This window comes from Porites lutea, chromosome 8 (genome assembly GCF_958299795.1).
Source record: "Porites lutea chromosome 8, jaPorLute2.1, whole genome shotgun sequence".
Classification (NCBI taxonomy): domain Eukaryota; kingdom Metazoa; phylum Cnidaria; class Anthozoa; order Scleractinia; family Poritidae; genus Porites; species Porites lutea.
In genome coordinates this window covers 9,331,092-9,353,332 of record NC_133208.1, presented here as the reverse complement: position 1 = coordinate 9,353,332, position 22,241 = coordinate 9,331,092, and the positions used below count along the sequence as shown (strand labels likewise).

The following is a 22,241-nucleotide window of genomic DNA, read 5'->3' as shown; positions in this document are numbered from 1 at the left end:
CAGTTGATGCAAACGAACAGCGTGAAATTCGTTCTTGGCGCTCATTTTCGATAAACAGCTACTCCATTCATATTACGTTTTCGCGGCCGCTTTCAAAGAACGCGAAAAACGGAAGATCACTTGCAGACCATAGTCGGTGAATTTCTAGACATATTGAAGAGGAACTCAAACATTTTGTCCAGCGTTTTGCAAACAGCGAAAGCTGAGAGTATGCTTAACTCAAATGGACACAAAGGACAAACAGGATTGCTGAAAAACCCAATCACTTCTGATTCATCTAGTATTTGTACCTCCTCAAGTTCTGACGAGGAGGCTGCTCAGAATGGAGCGACGAATAGACCTAATTTTAGTGCAGATGACCTTCTTGCACGACGAGCATTAAAGGGCGAAGGCTCGAAGGCTCAACAAACATTTTGGGTGAGTAAGTGCAATTAAACTTGACCTCATAGGCATGCGGTCAGGTCATTCGATCTCAGATCAAACAGTTTTAAGATAGATTGTCCAATAAAGAAACGGTTGTGTAAAAATATTTGAAACAGCCTACAGGTAGCAAACGCTCTACGAGTTTAATGTATTCAACAAAGATCTCTACTTTATGTTTCCAATCACATTTGCGATTTCTTCCCCGCTAAAGTCGGTGTTCAACTCATGTTTAATTGTTCTGCAGCCTCTTACACATAAAACTGCTGATCTCCATAGGTTAAAACATAGTTTTCCTCTCAACCAATGAATCACAATGCTATAATCCATCTGCTTTTTATCGGATAGGTTTTGAGCTAGTTCTGTAAGAAATCGCTCGGCTTCTCTACCGTTTCCACCATATGGTGAGAACACGAGAGGGCTGAAGGAGCCATGCTCGACTTCAATAATTCGCTGGTTGTAGTGTCGCTTATTCTCGTTCTCATCGCTCGAGAAAGCCGTGTCAACTTTCTGGTTAAGGTGACTCTTTGCAGACAGCTTAAAAACCCTGACATCAATGCACGTTTCCCCCTTTGCCAAAAACCGCGCGCGCTGACATCCAAACAAGCCTCATCATAGGAGTTGGCACTGCTGATTAAAACTTCTCCTGTCAAAGGCTGAAGGTGTGGCTTGACCTCATCATGACATACGTCCTTGAGAAGGGATGTGAACGGGTCTCGCACGTCGTCATGCCTCCTATGGACAAATCCGCCTTTCATATACGACATTGCATGATCAACATCGAATCTGTTGCCTCAAGGACATGTAGATGGAAGGTACTTCGGTGTCCAGCGGTACCTAAGGCTGAGTAATTGCACTGTTAAAAACAAACGACAGTTATACCAGCAATACTGGTGAATTTTTGAATATTTGAAAAATAAACTCATCAGTGCTTTTGTTTGGTCTGTTGCTCCCTCAACTTCAGTTGCTGTGATGCCAAGAGTTCCTGCTGCTGCTGCTGTTGTTGTTCTTGTATTGGCCGCATCATTTCAATTTGTTGTTGCTGAAACTAGCGTTTCTGATCAATGCTCGCCTATAGACGTTTTGCATCCAAATCGTGTTGCTCTTTTTTCAGCTGGGTTTCCTCAAGTTTAAGTTGCTGGCCTTTTCTCCCTGTTTTGGACAGGAACATCATGGTCTCGACGCCACATCTCCGTTCTCTTTTCTTAACTTTTTCCTGATCGTTTCCGCCAGAATGTCTCTTCATCGTCTCCGACACTTTTTTTATCCTCGACAACACTTTATTGCACATTTACATGCAAAGGAAAAAATACAAAATTGTAAAACAAACCAGAATAAAGTAGGAAAATCACAATTACAAAAGTTGTCGAACATTCCAATTTAAATTATCTTTACGTGTATACATGTAAAAACAGTAACTTTTATATACACCTATTTCAATTAAGGTTGCGTCGGCGAAGAATGATTCATGATGCATGATCCATGTTTCATAGCCCGCGGTGCGTTACAGGAGTAAACGAAGTTTGTAACATACCAGCGCCATACTCTGAAGACCTCCGTTGGAGGGCGATTTGGATCAGGCATTTTGGAGACCTGCTTCCATCTTAGGATATCCAAATGGACTCTTAGGCGCTACTTGCATGGTTATTTTGTTTCGGGTGATGTGAAAGCAAAGAAGATGGGAAGACCTCTTGGAAGCTTGCATTTCCCGCCGCCAGAAGAGCTTATCATTAATCAAATTTACAGAGGCACAGGCTCCGAATTCGCCCTTTCCTCTCTTCATTATTAGTTCCAACACAATAGAATAACATGCAAAAAGGTAATCGATGTTTCATGATCTTAATATTTACCTTCCGCTTGCGTGGTTTAATATGCCTTATATTAGCCTAACGATTTGTCGAATTTATAGGTTCGACAGATTGGGTTGCAGAGAAATGAAGAACGTCGGCAAATGTACTGGGCAAATATTTGTTTGTTTGACGCTGATATGCTAGTGTTTTTAGACGAGAGTGGATTTGTAAGTTGGCACGCGACTGACTTGCGTGTACAGTCATATCGCGTTAAAATTTTTTTTTTTTTGGAAGTGTTGATCACCAGCCAAGGAAATCCCACAAATACTTAGAATAAACTATTTTGATGATATAGCTGACTTTTGTCCCCCAATTGGCCAATTTGACGCCAAAGAAATTGTTGCCTCAAAATCTGCCTCGGCAAACGTGGAAGATTTTTGTTGTACCACTTTCTCTTTACTCAGGAAATTCGTAAATTATTTAGCTCAATGTGCAAAGTGCAGTGAGTTTTTGTTTCACTTGCTTTTCCCGTTCTCGAATACAAGTTACTGGGCTTAACTGAATTCCTGTTGTTGTTGTGGTTTTATACTTCGCTCATTGTCGCGGCGGGCCACATTAACCTTTTATCATCCTATCTGCGTGTGTTCAACACCTGAAAGCATAATGTATGAGAAGACAAAATACCAATTCTTTTGAGAGCATCTCTTGGTCTGCATTGAGAAAATAAAACAGAGAAGTCGAAAAGGTCCATTTGACTTGCATTTTTGTAAGATAACGAAACTGAGAATTCGCGGCTTAATTTCCAGTGCGTAACGGTAATGAATAAGGCATGTTTGGGTTCTTTTGGTTATTCATAGGACAAGCGGATCAGCAGAAACTACGGCCGAAGTTTTCGCGGAATGTGGGTGGAGGTAGTGCGGCCTGATGCTAATTGGGGTCCACGCATTTCAGCCATTCCCATCGCTTCAACAGAAGGCCTCCTCGATGTAGGGATCTATCGCGGAAATGTTAACAGTGATGTCTTCTTAGATTTTGTTTATGACCACTTGGCCCCTAATGTCAATCCTTTTAACGGGATCAATCCGCCCTCGATCTTTGTAATGGGTAAGTTCATTGGTCTTCGGAAAAAGATGTATAGGCTCTATTAACCAGACTGATAGCTTAGTATTCCTTATACTTTTATATAGTGACTATTATCTCACAAAAGAAGCCAGTCCACTTAAGAATCATTACAGAGATACCAACTTCAGTACCCTGGTCAATAACAAGTGAAGAATGAACGTTGAACAGGGGTTAGCTGTAATTTGGATGGAAGGAAATCGGCCAGGCGCAGATGCATTGGAAGCAAGTGTTGAGTTATTAACCTTATCCTTTCTGTTATTATTTTGAAAACAGGTAATGCTTCGATTCACCATACTGCCGACGTTGTGAGGGCACTAAACGCCACTGGTGCTCTACTTGTCTACCTCCCTCCATACAGCCCCGACCTCATGCCGTGTGAGGGAATAATTTCGCAAGTGAAGGGGCGGATCAGAGAAAATGATCAAGAATGGCGAATGTGTGATCAACCCGAAAACACGGCCATGGAAGGATTTTTAAGCGTTTTCGACGAGGAAGTGCGACACTACATTCGAGACTCAGAATATCTGTAAACTAACATGCACTCGACAGGGACGTTATTAGTCAACCAGCCCATAAACTGACCTATTAGCCCACTAGTACCTATGTTTTAGGTCTGCCGTGCGGGTCCCGTCCTCTTGTCTCAGTGGCCCACCGGCGGCGACAAGCCACTATGTATACTAACCCTCCCTGATCAAAGTGGCAAGATTTAGGTCAGGCTGTGAACGATTGACATTTAACTATGCGGACTTTTTTCATGCAATTTCACGATTTCTATTATTCATAATTATTATGCCCACAAAAACAAAAGAGTGTTCTCTTCTGTGTTTTTAACTTTCCCAACATAAATTTGGTTTTAATATTAGTAATCGTTGTCAGAATTATTGATTTCACAGTATAACAAAACAGTGTAATGAAACACAGGATTATGCCTGTTTACTGGAGCCCATTCAGCTCCGTTAACAGGTTGCGTTTCTGATTCTCGAATTGTGTGGATCCAAGACATCGGCATCCTTTAAATCTTTCAATTCTCGTAACTGTCTTAGGATTTCTCCACGAAGCTGCACCTGAAAAAGAAGACGTAAATTCCTAATTTATAATTCATAGAAATAGGCAAAAGCAATACATTCGTTGAAAGGTTTCTCGGCTTATGGGGGTGGGGGGGGGGGGGAGTTTATCGTAATCGTATTCCTAACCTATTTAAATCACAACACCTTTTTCAATATATTTCCCACCCCCCTCTCCCCCCCCAAAAAAAAAATTGTTATTAACTTTTTAAAATTCGTAAGGCCCTGACTATTAGGTAATACTTCACCTTGTTCTGGTTGGCGGTGTGTGCTGCAGACCCCTGCTGTTGCTTCGGCTTTTTGCCCATAAAAAACGAATGCTGAGGACATTCGTCTTCGCTGCTCCACACTTTATTTGCCTGCCAAGAGAACGGAATGAACAAATGACAAGCATCTTGTAAACCACAAAAATTGTTCGATCAGAAACCACTAATAGGCCCTTTGTAGCTAGCCATTCACGTGGTACAAAACTGCCGTGCTGGAGAGAAAAAGTCGCCCTGGGACAAGACAAACAAAGGAAATTACTATTTAAAATTGGGTATGTCTTTTGTTTGTCTTGTCCCAGTGCGACTTTTGCTCTCCAGCACGGCGGTTTTGTACCACGTGAATGGCTGGCTGCAAAGGGCCTATTGGTTCTGCAGAAACCTCAAACTACTAATGCTGAAGCCATTGCTTAAGCCATTTTTACAGCCAGGTTTAAGTCCAGGTTTTGCCCTGATGTAAATTTAAGAAAATTTTCAACGAATCTTCTTTTTCTCGCACATCAGCTATAGCTAGGATCCGACGAAGGTGATGGCAACAAGAACGTAAAAAAACACAATAGGTTCAGTGATTAGCGAAATAACAACACTGCACATGCATCACTTTTTTTACACTTCTTTGCCTTCACTGCACGACTACGACGTCAAAATGCTAAATTTAACGTTTTGTAGAGCACGTAAGCAAGCAACGACGAAATGTTTTCTCTATCGTAACTTGAATAAGGTTCTTAGGAGTTTAACTTTAAGAAGAGTTCTACTTTTACCAAGGTAAGAGAATTGGAATAATTAATTGGCAGCTTTGACTTTCGCGCTTACAATATAATTCTTTAGCTCAACAGCACTAGTAAATTTTGGAATATGTCTTAAATGGAACTTTCTTTCACCGCTTTCTTATTTTCCGTTAGGATTTTGAGACAGATGTTCATTGTCTCCATTTCGCGTGCTACTGCGCACAGGAATACACGAAGTTAAACTTCCCGCCTACAAAGAGATCTACCACAATGCACTGCAGGCTATGAAACTTGGATCATGCATCATAAATCATTCTTCGCCGAATTAACCTTAATTGAAATGGGTGTATATATTTTTTTACATAACAAAGTAAGGTAACTGACGAAAACTATATTTGCCAGTATGATTAATTATTGGACATATATTATTCACACACATATCCACAATGGCTTTTAAGTTGCGTTGAAGCCTTTTTTTCAATGAGGCGCTGATAAGCCTTCTTGCAGAATTTTGTGTAGGATCGAGGAGTTTTAGTCGCATCTTTGGTTTGTTGGTTACCGTTGATGGGCGAACATATTTATTTACACGTTGTTAGAGTAGATACACCTTTATAGTTCTCAAGATAGTTAGTTTTAACTTTAAATTTCCTTACGAAATCATCAAAGCCTTACCACACCTGCTTTAAACCATGATTTGTAAAAAAAAGGTTTCTCGATCGTAATCAGTGCGTTGTTCCAGATACGAGTTGACTCAAAAACTGGGTTCTCACTATAATTTAAGTTGGACCAGTATTCTATTTCTTTTACAAAAGGGTCTCATATTTTCAGCTGTGATGCATCTTTTTGTTTTAAATTGCACGACAACAATAATTTCCCGCCGTATGACTCTCCAAGTAGCAATCGAAAAAAACTTTCTATTTGCCTTTGTTCTCTTTGTTTAGGTAGCTTTGAACTCATTTCGTCACGGGTAACCCAGGCTCTCTGATAGTACCACAGTACGGTTCCATTAAAATTACGGTGTTTGTATGAGGTAAAAATATGATCCTAAAATTTGTAGGAAATACCAAATAAAGGTCAGTGAAACTTACTCTGCAGTTAGTTGTTGTTGTCCTTAATGCTCCAACAAGTTTCGTGATACTTTCTTCAAATTATATCAATCAGGGCACGCCTAAGGTACCGAATAAGCTCCTCACGAGGTGAGCACGATGGAATGTCTCGTTCGAATACCATTTCGGTTTGCTTGCAGTTTGTGCTAAATAATACTGTTTAAGATCCAGGCCTGGATCCTAAGTAAACTTATCACGTGATGCCCTTTCAGCAAACTGCCTTTTTTGCGATGCCTTTTTGCGTTATGCCTCTTTGCGTACTGCCCTTTTGCGTATTGGCTCTTTGTGTGTTGCCCTTGAAAGATACCAGCAAGAGCTTGGTAAGGACTTTAAGAGGATAACTTTATACATATGCACAAAATCTGATTATCATTTGCATGAGTGTGGTAGATACCTTGAAGATGAAGAGCCGGATAAAGGCAAGTGTGTTGATGTTGACAATTTTGAGAATGTTGTGGTTACTGACGACTCAGACTTCGAGCAACCAGGGACCAGTGGACACTCCTCTGAAAAACACGGCTATGTTAAAGATCATGAAGAACCTAACAGTGCTCAGATAAGAAGTGACCATGACATGGCTCTGGCGTGGCACAAAAGCATCAACAATGAAGATGATGAGGAGGGGGACCTATGTGCCATGGTGCCTACCCCAAATGATGCTGGGTCTTACCCTGCTGTGTCTGACCCCGCATCAGTCGTGAAATTCCTGCAAAATAACGTCATTGACGATTGTCACCTCTTTTTGACAATGAGAAGAGAGATAATTCTAAGTTGGGTGGTGCAGTTATGGCAGCGTGAACTGAAAAAAAGCCTGTGGAGTACAAACTTTCCATTAAATACTTAGGGGAAGAAGGTATAGACACTGGTGCATTGTCTAGAGAATTTTTGGCTGTGATTAGTGATATTGCTAAGATTGTGTTCCCAAATGGAAGTCCAGTACATTCAACACTGTTCATTCAGAATGGAAATTTCCGAGCAGTACGAGAGATTGTTGCAGCCAGTCTCGCACAAAGTGGACCTCCACCATGCTTCTTGGAAGAGTCAACTTACAATATGTTAGTGGATCCAAGTGTTGACCTCAGAAGTCTTGATAAAGAACGTCACCTGAAACCAATAGAGAGAGAACAGATTGACAAAATCAAAGGTGATCTTGATAATTATCATGACATCATTATTGATCACGGATATACTGGCCCAATCAAGAAGGATATGATGGATGACATCATTGGCTCTATAGTTCTCAGCATTGTCAGCAGAAAATTACTCTCCTTGGGTGAGTATGGCCTAAAAGACCTTCTTCCAGACCATCCTGAGTCATGCAGACCCTTTTTTATAATGGGGCACGTTGACGCTGTTGATGCCAGCTACTTGGATGGGCTTTTGGAGCCAGAATTTTCTGACATGGGAACCCTAGAGAGAACTGTGGAGGATCAGGTTATAGATAACTTTCAGAACTTTCTTCACAAGCTTGAGGATGAACAGATTTTTGTATTCTGAAGGATTTTAGAAGCGAATGTGGATCAAATAAACACACGTGCGTATACCAAGAACATATTTGGCAACTGTTTATTCCACCTTCTTACATCATCTTACATCACGTGACCAGTACCACCCAAAATACCACATTTCCTCCTTCCTATACAGTTTTCATAACACTCAACACAACTTACAAAGAAAAACTATAAATCTAATCAGTCTGGACGATTGATCACCCGTCCTGAACGCGTAACCACTTGACATGGTCTGGATTCAGAGTGACTAGGCATGACAGGTTTTGCAAACACTTGGTCTGGACTGCGAAGTCCAGAGTTGTTACCCGCTCTCTACGTTACTATCATCATCAAAAGCAGGTACAGCAATAACACTAGACTTAAAGGAAATCTCATTGTCTACTTCAAACTGAATTCGTAACCTTGTTTTGGGAACGACAGGTTCCCTCTCAAAATCTGAGGGTGGATTATGCTCTACCATTTCTGGTGTGAAGATTTCCTTATGGGCACTCCTGCCTCTGGCCTCATCAGGTATCAAGTGATTAGCATGCACATAGCGACGCTCATTACACGGAACTCGAACAAGGTAGGTACCTGGACCCTTCACAGCCACAATTGTACCCGGTATCCATTTCTCTTTCCCTTCCCTGGTGTTTTTTACTCTAACTGGTTGATACAAATCAATCCTTTGCCCCGTGGGGTGCAGCCCATCCCTGTATAATTTTGAAGCAACCTGTTTCTTTTCTACATGCCTTTGTAAACTGGGTTTCACCAAGGAGAGGTGTGTTCTGGGTTCTCTCTTCAAAAACAGTTATGCAGGAGTCTTGTATGTTGTGGTGTGGGGTGTGTTTCTGCAGCGGAAGAGGACATTAGCCACCCTGTGCTGAACTGACCCCTTTTCAGTTTAAGACTGATAAATGGCCTTGAAGGTCTGCACATGTCTCTCAGCTAAACCATTAGTGGAGGGATGATATGGGGGACATAAAGTGTGCTTGATGCAATTCATCTTTAAAAATGACTTGAACTCTCCAGCAACACATTGTGGGCCATTGTCGCTGACTAATTCATGTGGCAATCCATATCGAGCAAACAGAGCTGTTAAAGCCTCTATGGTAGCATTTGTTGTAGTGCTGGTCATAGGGAAGACTTCCATCCATTTAAAGTGGCTGTTAACCACAACAGGAAATTGTTGACCCTTCACCTCAGCATAATCAACATGAATTCTTTGCCAAGGTTCAGTCGACCAAGGCCACAATAATAAGGGGCATGATGTGCCTTAGTACAAAGATGACAAAGTCTTACTTTGTCCTCTATATCAAGGTCAATACCGGGCCACCACACAAAGGACCTGGCAAGTGTTTTCATACGGCACATCCCTGGATCGCACTCGTTTAACTCTTTCAATAAGCGTTTTTGGAATTTGAATGGTATGATGACACGTCTGCCCCATGAGAGGCATCCGTTTTCCAAAGAAATCTCGTTTCTACGATTCCAAAATGGTTTGAACTCTGGACTTGGGCAACTACCAGGCCAACCAGAGGAGGTACATTCATACACGTTTACAAGCAGGCTATCTTTTTTTGTACCTTTTGCTATCTCTGCTGCTGTGAAGGGTAATTCATCTGTTGTGGTTACACACACAGTGTTTATCTGGATCCAAATCATCATAAGCCTGAGATTGTATGGGAAATCGACTGAAGAAATCTGCATTTGCATTGCCAGCAGAGTCTGAATACAATGTCAAAATCATATCTAGACAGGAGATCAGCCCAACGTTGCAAACGAGCTGCAGCCAAAGGAGGAATGGTAGATTTAGGACCAAAAATATGAGTCAGGGGTTGATGGTCAGTTACCAATGTAAATTTCCTGCCATAGAGGTAAAGTTGAAATCTTTTAACACCAAAAACTATGGTTAACCCCTCTTTTTCTATCTGGGCATAATTCTTTTCAGCACTGCTAAGTGTGCGAGAGGCAAACTCCACCGGCTGCTCACTGCCATCTTCCATGGGATGACTCAACACAGCTCCAATCCCATATGGATTGGCATCTACACTCAGGATGAGAGTTTTAAGAGGTCATAATGAACCAAAACCTGCTTACTCGAAAAAACTTCTTTAGCCCATATAAAAGCCGTTTCACATTCTTTGGTCCAAAACCACTCAGTGTTGTTATTGAGAAGCTGATACAATGGGTGAAATTGGATGAAAAATCTTTGATGAATTTTGAGAAGTAATTCAGCATTCCTAAAAACGACCTCATCTGGGAGACATCTTTAGGTCTAGGGGCCAATCTAATTGCGTCCAGCTTGCTATTAACAGGACTGATTCCATGTTTAATCAAAATATGGCCCATATACTTCACTTGAGCTTGGAAGAGCTGACATTTTCCGCCATTTAACGTAACATTGTGTTTTGCCAGTCTGCTAGACCTGTTTGATAATTCCCATGTGAGTAGTGACTCCACCTGATGTTGCCACCAGAATGTCATCCACTCTCACCATCACACCCTTAATACCAGACAGGATCGAGTCCATGACCGTCTGAAACTGAGACCTTGAAGTTTTTCAACCAAAACACAATCGCTTGGATTTGAATAAACCTTTTCGAGTGTTGATGATGAGTAACTTAGTTGACTCTTCATCCAAAAATAATTGGTTGAAAGAACTGGCCAAATCAATTGCTGAAAAGGTATCAGGGTTAGCTCAATCCTGAGATAGCATGGCAAACATGTCTTGTACATTAGCTAATTTGTACACGTCATCCTCTATACACTCATTAATTGCCTTATAATCCCCACACATTCTTATGAAACCGTCAGATTTAGGGACATGCACTACAGGGCCTGTCCATTTACTACTGGATACCGGATACAAAATATCTGACTGCACAAGTCGATCATACTATTTTTCAACTTTTTCTACGAGGAAGTAGGAGACTGGCCTATTCTTCATGAACACCGGTTAAGCACCCTCTTTAAACTTCAATGAACCAATGAAACCCTTGATGCCAGAGCCTTGACTGCTGAATAATAAATGGTTGAATTCAGCAGGAAAGGTCTCCGATTTTGGAACAGAAAACGTATCCTTAATGACCTCTTCCTTTACCCTAAACATGTTCTTCCAATCTAGTTTTATTCTACTTAACCAGTCTCGCCCAAACAATGCAGGGAGATTTCCTTCGACAACAATTAAATCAAGGACTTTTTCTTGATTATCATACTTCACTGGCACAGAAATTTTTCCCAATACAGGAATCTTTTCACCTGAATAACTACGCAAAATTATTCCCGCATGCTGAAGGGTATAATAAGATGATACAGAATCATACACACGCTTTGACACTGTAGAACGACATGCCCCGGTGTCTACTTCCATCCTCCAGTTAACTTTTGTCTTACCTAACTGAACATTTACTACACTCGGATTGACGCTATTTACAGACTCGGTCGACGAATGTTCAGTTCCAGTTTTGTACAACCCAAAAGCTGCCTCCACGGTCGTGTCACTCACATGATTACCTCTTTCCATAATTCCATCATCAGAATTGCTTTCGCAGCTGTTCAGCCTAACATACTTTTGACCACTTGATCTTCCTTTAAGCTGCATTTGCGACGGTAGGGCTTTACACACTGGACGAATATGACCTTTCCGCTTACAGTGATGACACGTGGCATTTCTGAATTTGCATGATTCTGAACGATGCTGCACGCTTCCACATGACTTGCATTTGTCTGCGTTTTCACTACTCTGCGCTTTGCTATGTCCAGAAGTGTTGTTTCTTCCTCTAAAAGAAGAAATATCCCGAACCTTATTGGCCTCACCACCAGCCGACTCTCCAATGTGCTCTATGTTCGCCTTGCCTGCCATTTAATCTGCAACACACTTGTCATGTGCAACCGCGTAGGTCAAATCTCTTATCGACAGGGGGTGACGTTGAGTTTTGGACATTTTCGAATGTAATCCAGAAACTAGTCTGTCTCTTAGGGCTTGAGATAGAAATTCGCCGAAGCTGTAGGTCGAAGCCAATTTCTTCAGTGTAACGACGAATTCTGATACACTCTCGCTTCTCCCTGTGACGTCCAGAACTTGTGTCTTTCAGCAATAACAATGGGAGCAGGTTCGTAGTATCCCTGCAAAAGCTGCGTCAACCGTGTAAACGTCTTCGTATTCGGATTGTCTGGATCGCAGAAATTCTTCAACAACTTGTAAGCGTCTGGACCAATAACAGCCAGAAAAACATTTACTTTTTTGTCATCGTCGATGTCATTCGCCACAACATATGCTTCAAATCGATCGATATAATCACTAAATTTCTCGGACTTCTCGTCAAAAGGACCCAAATTACCAATGATTGCAGCCATGTGTACACTCTGTTTACATTGAGGATCCCATCCTCGTCGCCAATTTTGTATTCTGGAGGATTTTAGAAGCGAACAATGAGGAACAAATAAACAGACTTGCGTAAACCAAGAACATATTTGGCAACTGTATATTTCTCCTTCTTACATCATCTTACATCACGTGACCAATACTACCCAAATTATCACACAGATAACAGGCTATTCATCAGCAGTGGCCTGGAATTATGACTCTGATTTGCTAGAAGGAAGTGGAGAAGGTGATGTTACCGTGGATGAAGAGAAGTATGAGGAAGCAGAGTTATAAGCAGGCGTTATGCAGTGGCTAACTGGGCAACGACACTGAGAGATAACTGGTGGCACCTTGAAAATAAGTGTGAAGTTTAATCACACTTGCAAAGTTGAAAGGCCAAATCATAGAGTACGTTTGTCTTATGTTGGGGCGTGCGGAATGGAAATAACATTTCCTGTGATTCACATGACCAAGTATGATGAATTTTGAGAACATTTTCCTACTGGCATATTGCAAGGGATAAGCTTTTGCCAGGCATTAAATCACAGGACAAAAAACGTGGCAACTAAAGAAATACACTTAATACAGTTTTAAGTTATTGAACTAGGAGACGAAGCTTAACTTATATAAACTAGTAAACTTGCTTTTTCTTTGCCAGAATTTACCAGTGTCCTCTTCACTAAGGTAGCGTAGTGTACATATTGTACATGGCTGGCATGTTGTTTCAAACCTCTCAGTGCTGAGGATTTTGCAACATCTAACTTCTCCTTTAATTATAAGGAGACCACACATTTGCTTCTTAGAAGAAAGATGTTAGTCAGACAAAGTTTATTAACTTAGTGAGATGCTTAATGTGCTCAAATGTTTAATGTTTTCTGTTAAGACTGACAAGACTTGATAGTCAAGTGTTTCCACCGGTAGTTTTTAAATAGATGTTAAATATCTAATTCCGATACAGGTAAATCACAATTTCATGTCTTGTATTGTTCTCACTGTTAAGGTTCATGGTTTTTGTTAAAGTTCTTGTTGCTATTTGAATGCTGGCAGTTTGCAATATATGTACATCTTCGATGTTTCACTGTTCAGCTACATGGTCATTAATATTGTTACAGCTCCTATTGCTAGTTGGATTTTTGCAGTTTACAGTTAATCCATAATGCTATATTAGAATGCAGGAACAATTTTATTGATCTATACCCTGCAGTGACCATCTTTCAACCATATAAGTCGCAGGATGCAAACAGTTGGACAAAGCAATCACACAGTCAATCAATTAAACCACCATTCTACTAGTCAGGCACTCAATCAGTCATCTATACGCTCAAGGAGAGTTGTTTAAGCGACGTTTTGCTCATGATTTTTTTTGCTTCCTGTGAATGGAAACAGAGTAATGTCTGCCAACTCTGGCGTTATTTTGGTTGAAAAAGTAATGAGTTATAGCATTGATTACTTGGTTGAATGGTAACTAATAAAATGTATTTTCAAGTCACATGTTTCCCTCTTTTAACAGCTTGTTGTTTCTTGACTTGCTTTTATTACATTGTTATGGAAATTACTCCAAGGATCAAGCGTACTCAAACTTCAGGCAGGCTTTGAAAAACTTTGCTCACATGGCAATTGATCTATAAGTGGTGAGGTTTTGCAACCTTCATTGCAACTACCATATTAGTTTTCAAATGACTTCACTCTTCTGAGAATAATGTTTTATCTAGTATTCCTTCCCAGACTTAAATATACTATTTTAAGGTAATCTTGGTCAGGGGACGTTGCTTTATGGTTAAGAAAAGTCAGTAAAAAGTTAAGGAATGTTTTCCCCAGATGGGTGTGACCCCTGAAAACCATTTGAAATACCTATTCCAACATGATGGATGTACTAGTTTTATCTCTCATTACATTGTGTCTGGAGTACAGAACCTGTACAAAACAATACATGCACATAGCATTTAAGTACTCAGCTTAATTTCCATTGACAGCTGCATCTGTTATTTTTCTAAAGAGTTCAAAAGCATCTTTCCAGTCATTAGGTGGTGCTAGTCTCGGTTCATTCATTACATATTTAAAATACTCGTGGTAATCCATCTGATCGTTACTGACTTCCACCAGATGAGAGTATGCGTAATCCAGGCATGTAGTACTTCCAGGAAAACCGGAACATCCCGGAACACCACCTAAAACCCGGAACACCCCCCAGAAAACCCGGAACACTCCCCAGAAAACCCGGAACTCCCCCAGAAAACCAGGAACACTCCCCAGAAAATCAGGAACACCCTCAGAAAACCCGGAACACCCTCAGAAAACCAGGAACACTCCCCAGAAAACCCGGAACTCCCCCAGAAAACCAGGAACACTCCCCAGAAAACCCGGAACTCCCCCAGAAAACCAGGAACACTCCCCAGAAAACCCGGAACACCCCCAGAAAACCCGGAACACCCCCCAGAAAACCCGGAACACCCTCAGAAAACCAGGAACACTCCCCAGAAAACCCGGAACTCCCCCAGAAAACCAGGAACACCCCCCATAATACCAACAAAAGCGCAAAATCTAAAAAATAAACAAATTAAATCAAAATAAAAAAATGAAAGAGGACGCGATGTAACATGAAAATAGGAACCATGAATAGCAACAATTTAAAAGAGCCAAGACACGAGGCTTTCAATTACAATTGCTCTACCTCTATCGCACCTCTATTGTTCTTTTGTTGGTTTCTTTAATGGATCAACTCTTTCTTGGCAACTTAAACATCTTTTCAGTACAACATAACGTCAAGCACTATCTTAGAAAGAGGAATCCACTTTAAAATCATGGGTTGATCCCAAGATGATCATACAAAAAAGTTTTTAAACTTATTAGTGTTTAAATGGAAGCGATGTCAAGCAAATAAATTGCAGCGTACGAGCGTCACACGAAAAGATTTGCAAGTTATATTTTTTATGTTGGGATTCATTTTTATATTTAGTCAACTTTTATTTTTTCATTTTTAACTTATTACCATGCAAAACATATCTAAAAAAAAGAATAATAAAGCGGAAGCAGATATAAAATTGAACTTCAACAGCTATATAAACCGGTCAAACAAGGCACAGAAACATGAAAAAAAAAACACAATGACATGAATTAAATCTAACAGGCTCTCAGATCGAACTCTTTTGTAATTTAGTTTTTTGGGCACTCTGTGAGAGGCAATCCGTCGGGGATGACCAGCGAACACGGCACAAATGACGGCTCAGCTGCTTGAATGCACGCAACCCGAAGGTGATAATGTGCATCCGATTCCCGAGCGGGCGTGCATAACTGTCCCGTTTGCGGGTCTTTGTAAGTCCGCCGCTCCTTTCTGGCCACACAAAAATCAAATGGTGCGTCTGTAACTGTTCCTAATGATGACTGAAGTGGTCCCCTACATCCTTGACAAACTTTTATTCGGAAATTCATTTGTTTTAAACGGAAAGGATTTATATTTGGAATACTGCTTTGAGGATATAAACGCTTCACGCGTTCATTTATTACTAGCTTGGGGCTTGATCTACAATCCTGGACAAAACTACTTGAGAAAATGTCTTCATTAATGCACACTACCTAACGCAACAAAACTATTTCCAAATCAACGGCTTTGCGTAAAGAATACCCCCTCCCCCAATTCAAAGTTACTTGCTACAAATGCTTAGGGATCTGGCTTTCTTTTGAAGACCCAACAACACTGCTTCCAGGGGGAGGGGGGGGGGGGGGAAGGGAAGAATCGGTCGGCTACGAAGTTCAGAAAAAATACCCCAAAATATGCAATTTTCTCAACAGTTTTGTCTAAGATTGTAGCTGTAATTAAGGGACACCACCCTTTCTACCAGGATGTTTTGGCATGTCTGTTCAGACAGTCAATGAAAGATTTATGCCTTTCTTTGCGCATGAGTGTTTGTAGTGGTTAAAAAAATCTAGCAATTCCCCATTTTGCTGGGCTGTCCCAACAGTATGGGAGAAAATTCGTATGCCATTAAAATGTGGACAATTTTTCTCTGACCTATATTCTCCTTTTTGCTTCCCTGGCGTTAAGCGCGCGCGCGTTCGCATGTGTTTTGTTTACTTTTGAACAACGCGCACGCAAGTGCTAAGCGCAAGCTTTGGCGTTATTTTTTGAGGCAGACATTTTACACTGATGAAGGGGTTATTCCCGAAACGTTTGACAATTTTACATTGAAGTTTGGCACTCGAAACATACATTTTTTAGTACTTATGATTTCATACGAGTACCACACAGCAAAAACCTATTTTGTAACATACTTGCACGATCTGGTTTTAGAGATTTTCCGCTTTTCTTGGTATTTTGGATGATGTTCCTGGTTTTTTGGGAGGTGTTCCGGGTTTTCTGGGGAGTGTTCCTGTTTTCTGGGGGTGTTCCGGGTTTTAGGTGGTGTTCCGGGATTTTTGGGTGTTCCGGGATGTTCCCGGGGTTCCGGTTTTCCTGGAAGTACTACATGCCGTAATCCAGAGCCGCGCTATGTACAGGAACAATGAGGCCATCAACCCCACCATGAAACTCTGGTATTGTATACAGAGAATCAGGCCTCCCACCCTTACCAAACCAGATGTATTTTGAAACTGATTTTAAAGTATTTAAAATGTATTTTCAGTATTTGAACACTATTTTCCTGTATTTTAATACTATTTGACAAAAAAATTTAAATTTTCGCCCCTGTTTGAAATATATCTTGAGTGTAGTTAAATTGTAGTTCATGTAAAGGAAAACCTCTCTCATCAATTTACAATGTATTTTGTTTAATAAATATGATTAAAATAGAGTATTTAAAATGTATTTTGGGCATAGAACCACTAACACTGTTACAAACAGAGTTCAAATAGACTATTTGAAATATGTTTTAAGGGCTTTTATGCTGACTGTAATGAAGATACTTTTAAATAGGGTACTTTAACTCTGTTTTGAGTTGTATCTAAAATGTATTTTGAGACGCATCCACTCACAAAGTTACAAACATAGTTCAAATAGACTATTTGAAATATGTTTTAAGAGCCTAAATGCTGACCGTATTTTAAATCCTTTTAAATAGGGTACTTTAACACTGTTTTGAGTTGTATCTAAAATGTATTTTGAGACGCATCCACTGACAAAGTTACAAACAGAGTTCAAATAGACTATTTGAAATATGTTTTAAAACCTTAAGAACTGGCCGCATTTTAAATACTTTTAAATAGGGTACTTAAACACTGTTTTGAGGTCTATTTGAATTGTATTTTGGGCACACAGCACCCTGACTATAAAAACAGATTATCCATAAACTATTTGAAGTCTGCTTAAAGTCATCAAATGCTTACCTTATTGTAAATACTTTAAAGTAGTGTACTTATAACTTATTATTACTAGGGTGCAGTACTGTAATGTCTTTTGGGAGACTTATACTCAGACTATAAATAAAAGTAACAATTGCACAAAGTTAATTTTTAAGCCTTCATCGTGTCACGAACTCATAAATGACTCAAAACAAGCTGTCACATATTGTGGACCGGATTCTCCTCCCAACAAAGTTCGAAGCTGAGCGAAAATTAAATCTAAATTAAAAAAAAAAAAGAGAAGAAAATTAGGAACAGGTTTTGGCTTTGACTGACAACACGTAACTGTGACAGTGTTCCGATAAAAGATCTATCCGTTCCTCACTGTTCATTACCTGCAAGCTCTCTGCGAAAATCTCCGCGTAGATTTTAGCCGTGATTCAATTAATGCAGTTACGGGACTTTCCATAAGTTTTTTAAAAGAAACTTCTTAAAATCGCATTTTAATTTCATATAGAAATTTTTTCACAAACAGCCGAAGCCGCGGGTCGAGAACCGGATGCACGCGGTCAACAGAGGTTTATCTAAAATAAGCCCTTGAAATTACATAATAAATAAATTATCCAAGCTAAGATCTCACCTCACATATATTGCATCAAGAAACAAAGCTCAGATATGAATAAACTCCGACATATGGTTATCTTTCTCTCATAGATTATTCCGCACATGCATGGCATATTATTTCTAAGATGTCACGCGCGACTGAAATCACGACTTCGCGCCCTGGTGATGTGACAAATGCACGTGATAAACAAACCGTCCTTTGTCCTTTGCTCATTTCAAATTATTGTACCGGCGGTTGCTGTGATGGCGGGTGCGCTTGATTTTACTGTTTGTTACGATCTTACAAAAGTATACATTTCAACTCTGCGGATTGTCTGAACACGTAGATGTTGCATTTATCACGGATCAAAAATGGGTATGACTCCTCAGCGACGGTTATGTACTTTGAAAGGATCTGGTTCAGTTTATCTCCGAAGCACGCGGTCTTGTGCTGTCTTGTGTGTTAATCCAAGAGTCTTCTGTTATGTGAGTATTATACACAATATATGCATAACATGTTACTAAGACGCTTAAGTATACGCCATATGAGAAACAAATGAAGGGTAGTAAACATTTATATACTCCCGCCTGTACGGCAATTTCAGTTTTCACAGGGTTCCATGCTCAGCCTCGCTGTTCTCAGTCACTTGATGTCACGTCACCGACCTCTTTCATGCTCGTGTAAATTTGATGGTGTTATTCTTATGTTGTTCTTTATCAGCCAATAATTAAACGTTCAGGCGTAGCCTGCAAGCTTCTGATAATAATTGAGTAAAGCCGTGAATATAACAAAAAATGTAAGTTACATGTATGTAGATTATTATTTACCGGTAACGTAACGCCATACTCTTTTGAAGCGGAAGATTGATAGCCTGTGTACAGACCCCCTTCCCCTCCGATTTTTATTGAGGGGAGGGGGTTTGTACACAGGCTAAAGATTGATTTCAGCATTTCTGAAAAATTCCATAAGAATTTCCCGAGACTTCGTAGGGAAATCAACGTAAAGTAATCGGCTAATAGATAATTCCGGTGAAATCCTAGCGTAGGACTGTGTGGAGAAATTTCGCAGAAGTAAATCTTGCTTTTTCAGAGGAATTTTTCGACGGTTTTGTATTCATTTTATTTCATGAATTTAAATGGTATTTTCATCCTGTTTTTGTACTGTTTTTATGCTCTTTCGACCGATTTTTGTACTGTTTTCAGACAACTCTAGGGCTAGTATTTTCTTACAATTTTATACTGTTTTTGCATTTTTGCATCCTATTTTTGATGTATTTTCACAATATACGCGTGCTATTGCTTTTCTTCCTCTGTGGTATTTTAATACTATTTTCAAAGTATTTTTATTGTATTTGCAAATACGATTATTTTACTAAATTTCGAAACCCATTAAAAAGCTATTAAAATATATTTTGAAGCATAACATTTTAATAGTGTTTTAAACAGGTTAAAACACCTTTAAAATCAGTCGAAAAATATATTAAAAATATATTTTTGGACCTATTTTAAACCTGTTTTTTTCAAAATACGTTTAAAATTGCCATTAAAAATAGTTTTAAAATAGTATAGCAAATTAAAATATGTTTCTGAAACTGTTTTTATCCTGTTTTTATTCCGATTTATAAGATATTTAAAGACTATTTTAGACCTGTTTTGAGCCTTGCAAAAGCCCTGGAATTTTTTATATATTTTAAACGAATTTAAAAATACATTAAAAATTCTTTTTTAATAGCGTTTTAAACAGGTTAAAACACCTTTAAAAGCAGTCGAAAAATACATTAAAAATACACTTTTCACCCTATTTAAAACCTATTTCACAAAACAGGTTAAAAACAGTTTTCAAAAATAGCTTAAAAATACATTCAAAACAGTGTTGGATTTGGTAAGGGCACTGACTGTCTCAAACCTAGATTTTCTGATGTAATGAATGTTCCAATTATTCTTTGCTTCATCAAGCCCTATTTGAAGTACCTTTGCAAAGGAGAACCGCAAACATTCCTTCATGAGAGGATCAGCCAAATTTAGATCACCTGCATCAGCCATATCCTTGAAGAAAGACACCCACCAAGAAGCCCAGTTTTTATTAGAGAAACTCCACCATCCCTCAATCCTTTGATATCGGGGAGATGGCACATATCTATGGGAATCCGGGTCATCCCTAAAAAAAGGCAGCCGAAAAGAGTGTATACCAGCCATAATTCCATTTTCTGTGCCTAAGTCAGTATATAATTCAAGGGGGCATCCTCCGTGCTCTCGAACAGCATCCAGATAATACGCCGGTATGTTGTCAGGAAGGTTGCTGAAACGCGTGACATACAGCTAAAGTACTTTCCTACTATAACCATCTATACAACCATGTATCGGAAATCCGATCGGCTTTATCTTATCATAACCGTCTGCATGCCAAACCTTATTTGAGCCTGTGTTTTTCTCGCTTCAACTCCATCGGAATCTAGTTCACGAACAATTTCTTCCACTTTGCTTCTGGGTAGTCTTATTCCTTTCTGCTGGAGAGCATGCCAAACGCTGCGGTAGCCAAAAGAACTTCTAGGATCATCTATTATGTCGACAATGGCGTTTCTTAACACTTGAGGATCAAATTCCACCTTATTTCGGTGTAACTTGTACTGTTTCAGCTTTCTCTTGTTGGTACTAAGGCTTATTGTTATGTTGTGGTGTCTCCTTAACATGTGGAGAATTTCCTGATACACATAACCTTTAAAAACCAAGGACTCTAAAAGCACTCTCTCGTTTTCAGCCATCTTTAAACGCTACGCGCTTTACGAGCAAGTTCTGCTGGGATTTTTTAACTAATTCCACTGACATGCAAGTAAATTGAAATTGCTGTGAGGAAGTTGAAATTGCCGTCAGCAAATGGAAATTGCCGTGAGTATGTTGAAATTGCCCAGAGTAAATTTAAATTGCCGTGAGTATATTGAAATTGCCGTGAAGAAATTAAAATTGCCGTGAGTGAAATTGAAATTGCCGTGACACTTTTGGGCCACCGTAGATTTATGACTATCTGGCTTAATTCTCTCATAAGGATAGACAATCGGCCCGCGTTTCATGAACACTGGTTGGGCCATGGTGTCATTTATTAGATGAGGGTGGGAACCTCCTCGGATATGATGTGGTGAAGTCTAATTTTCAACATCTGTAAGTAATCTTATTTATAAGTCGCTACTAAAGTAAAGAACTTCTACACCCATCGGAAGCCAAGAAAAGTGGCTTAGAAACCTTCAAGTTGAAAATGCAAGTGATATAGACTGGAAGAAAGCATACACAATCGCCTTCAACTGTACGGCATCTACCAAATTAAAAACCTTTCATTTAAAGTTCTTACATCCGAGGATTGCCACTAACGATGTTTCAAAGAAAATTAACCTTAAGCAATCTGATAAATGTTGTTTTTGTCAACGAGAAATAGAGACTATTACTCATCCATTTCTGAATGCTAAACCTTAGATGTTCCATGTAACGTTCAATTTTATCCGTTGTTGTATATGTAATCATGTAATTATACAGGTCTGGATTTCTTTTTTTTTTATTTTCAGTAATATGTACACGTTTCTGTGCTGTAATAAAGCATTATTATTTTTTCCTTACAATGTTCTTGCAAGTATACAAGGCATGGGTCCTCGTTATATGCTGGGTTTTATGACTTGATCTTGTTTTTTCCAGTATCTTTCTTCATTTTAACCTTAGACCGTTGTGTTTAAGACTAGAACCACTTTGGACCTTAAACACTATCTTTTTCAGATCACATGACCAGCCACGCCCATAATTATGCAAAATTTGGACTTTGCAGATTACACCACTTTACTGGGTCTGCCGACAATCGTTTTTCCTTCCATAATATTTCATTTACAGTCAAATAAGCTAAATTAATCGGGGATTTGTGAAATGATCCATTCCTTGGTAATTATTAGATATTTTTCTCTCGTCCCAGTCTCCCTCTTAACAAGAAACGTTATAGTTTACAAAAGGTAGATAATTTAAGAAAACCCCGATT

General features: G+C 39.6%; 2 protein-coding genes and 1 pseudogene across 2 annotated transcripts; 2 read left to right on the top strand and 1 right to left on the bottom strand.

The window, feature by feature from the left end:
* The first annotated feature begins 210 nt into the window (after positions 1-210).
* On the top strand, positions 211-3,862 carry LOC140945169 (uncharacterized). Its single transcript, XM_073394227.1, has 4 exons — positions 211-417; positions 2,330-2,437; positions 3,068-3,314; positions 3,606-3,862. The coding sequence occupies exons 1-4, from the start codon at positions 211-213 to the stop codon at positions 3,860-3,862; spliced, it is 819 nt and encodes a 272-aa protein (XP_073250328.1).
* A 2,550-nt stretch (positions 3,863-6,412) lies between these two features.
* Positions 6,413-7,990, top strand: LOC140945168 (uncharacterized). Its single transcript, XM_073394226.1, has 3 exons — positions 6,413-6,417; positions 6,797-7,263; positions 7,338-7,990. The coding sequence occupies exons 1-3, from the start codon at positions 6,413-6,415 to the stop codon at positions 7,988-7,990; spliced, it is 1,125 nt and encodes a 374-aa protein (XP_073250327.1).
* A 6,318-nt stretch (positions 7,991-14,308) lies between these two features.
* LOC140945167 (uncharacterized) lies at positions 14,309-20,991 on the bottom strand (annotated as a pseudogene).
* Positions 20,992-22,241: the final 1,250 nt, after the last annotated feature.

Coding starts and splice junctions, on each gene's coding strand:
- LOC140945168 (XM_073394226.1), top strand. Junction 7,264..7,337: donor GAGAAGAGAGATAATTCTAA/GTTGGGTGGTGC, acceptor TTAAATACTTAG/GGGAAGAAGGTATAGACACT.
- LOC140945169 (XM_073394227.1), top strand. CDS start 211: ATGCTTAACTCAAATGGACACAAAGGACAAACAGGATTGCTGAAAAAC. Junction 2,438..3,067: donor TTTTAGACGAGAGTGGATTT/GTAAGTTGGCAC, acceptor GGTTATTCATAG/GACAAGCGGATCAGCAGAAA. Junction 3,315..3,605: donor GCCCTCGATCTTTGTAATGG/GTAAGTTCATTG, acceptor TTTTGAAAACAG/GTAATGCTTCGATTCACCAT.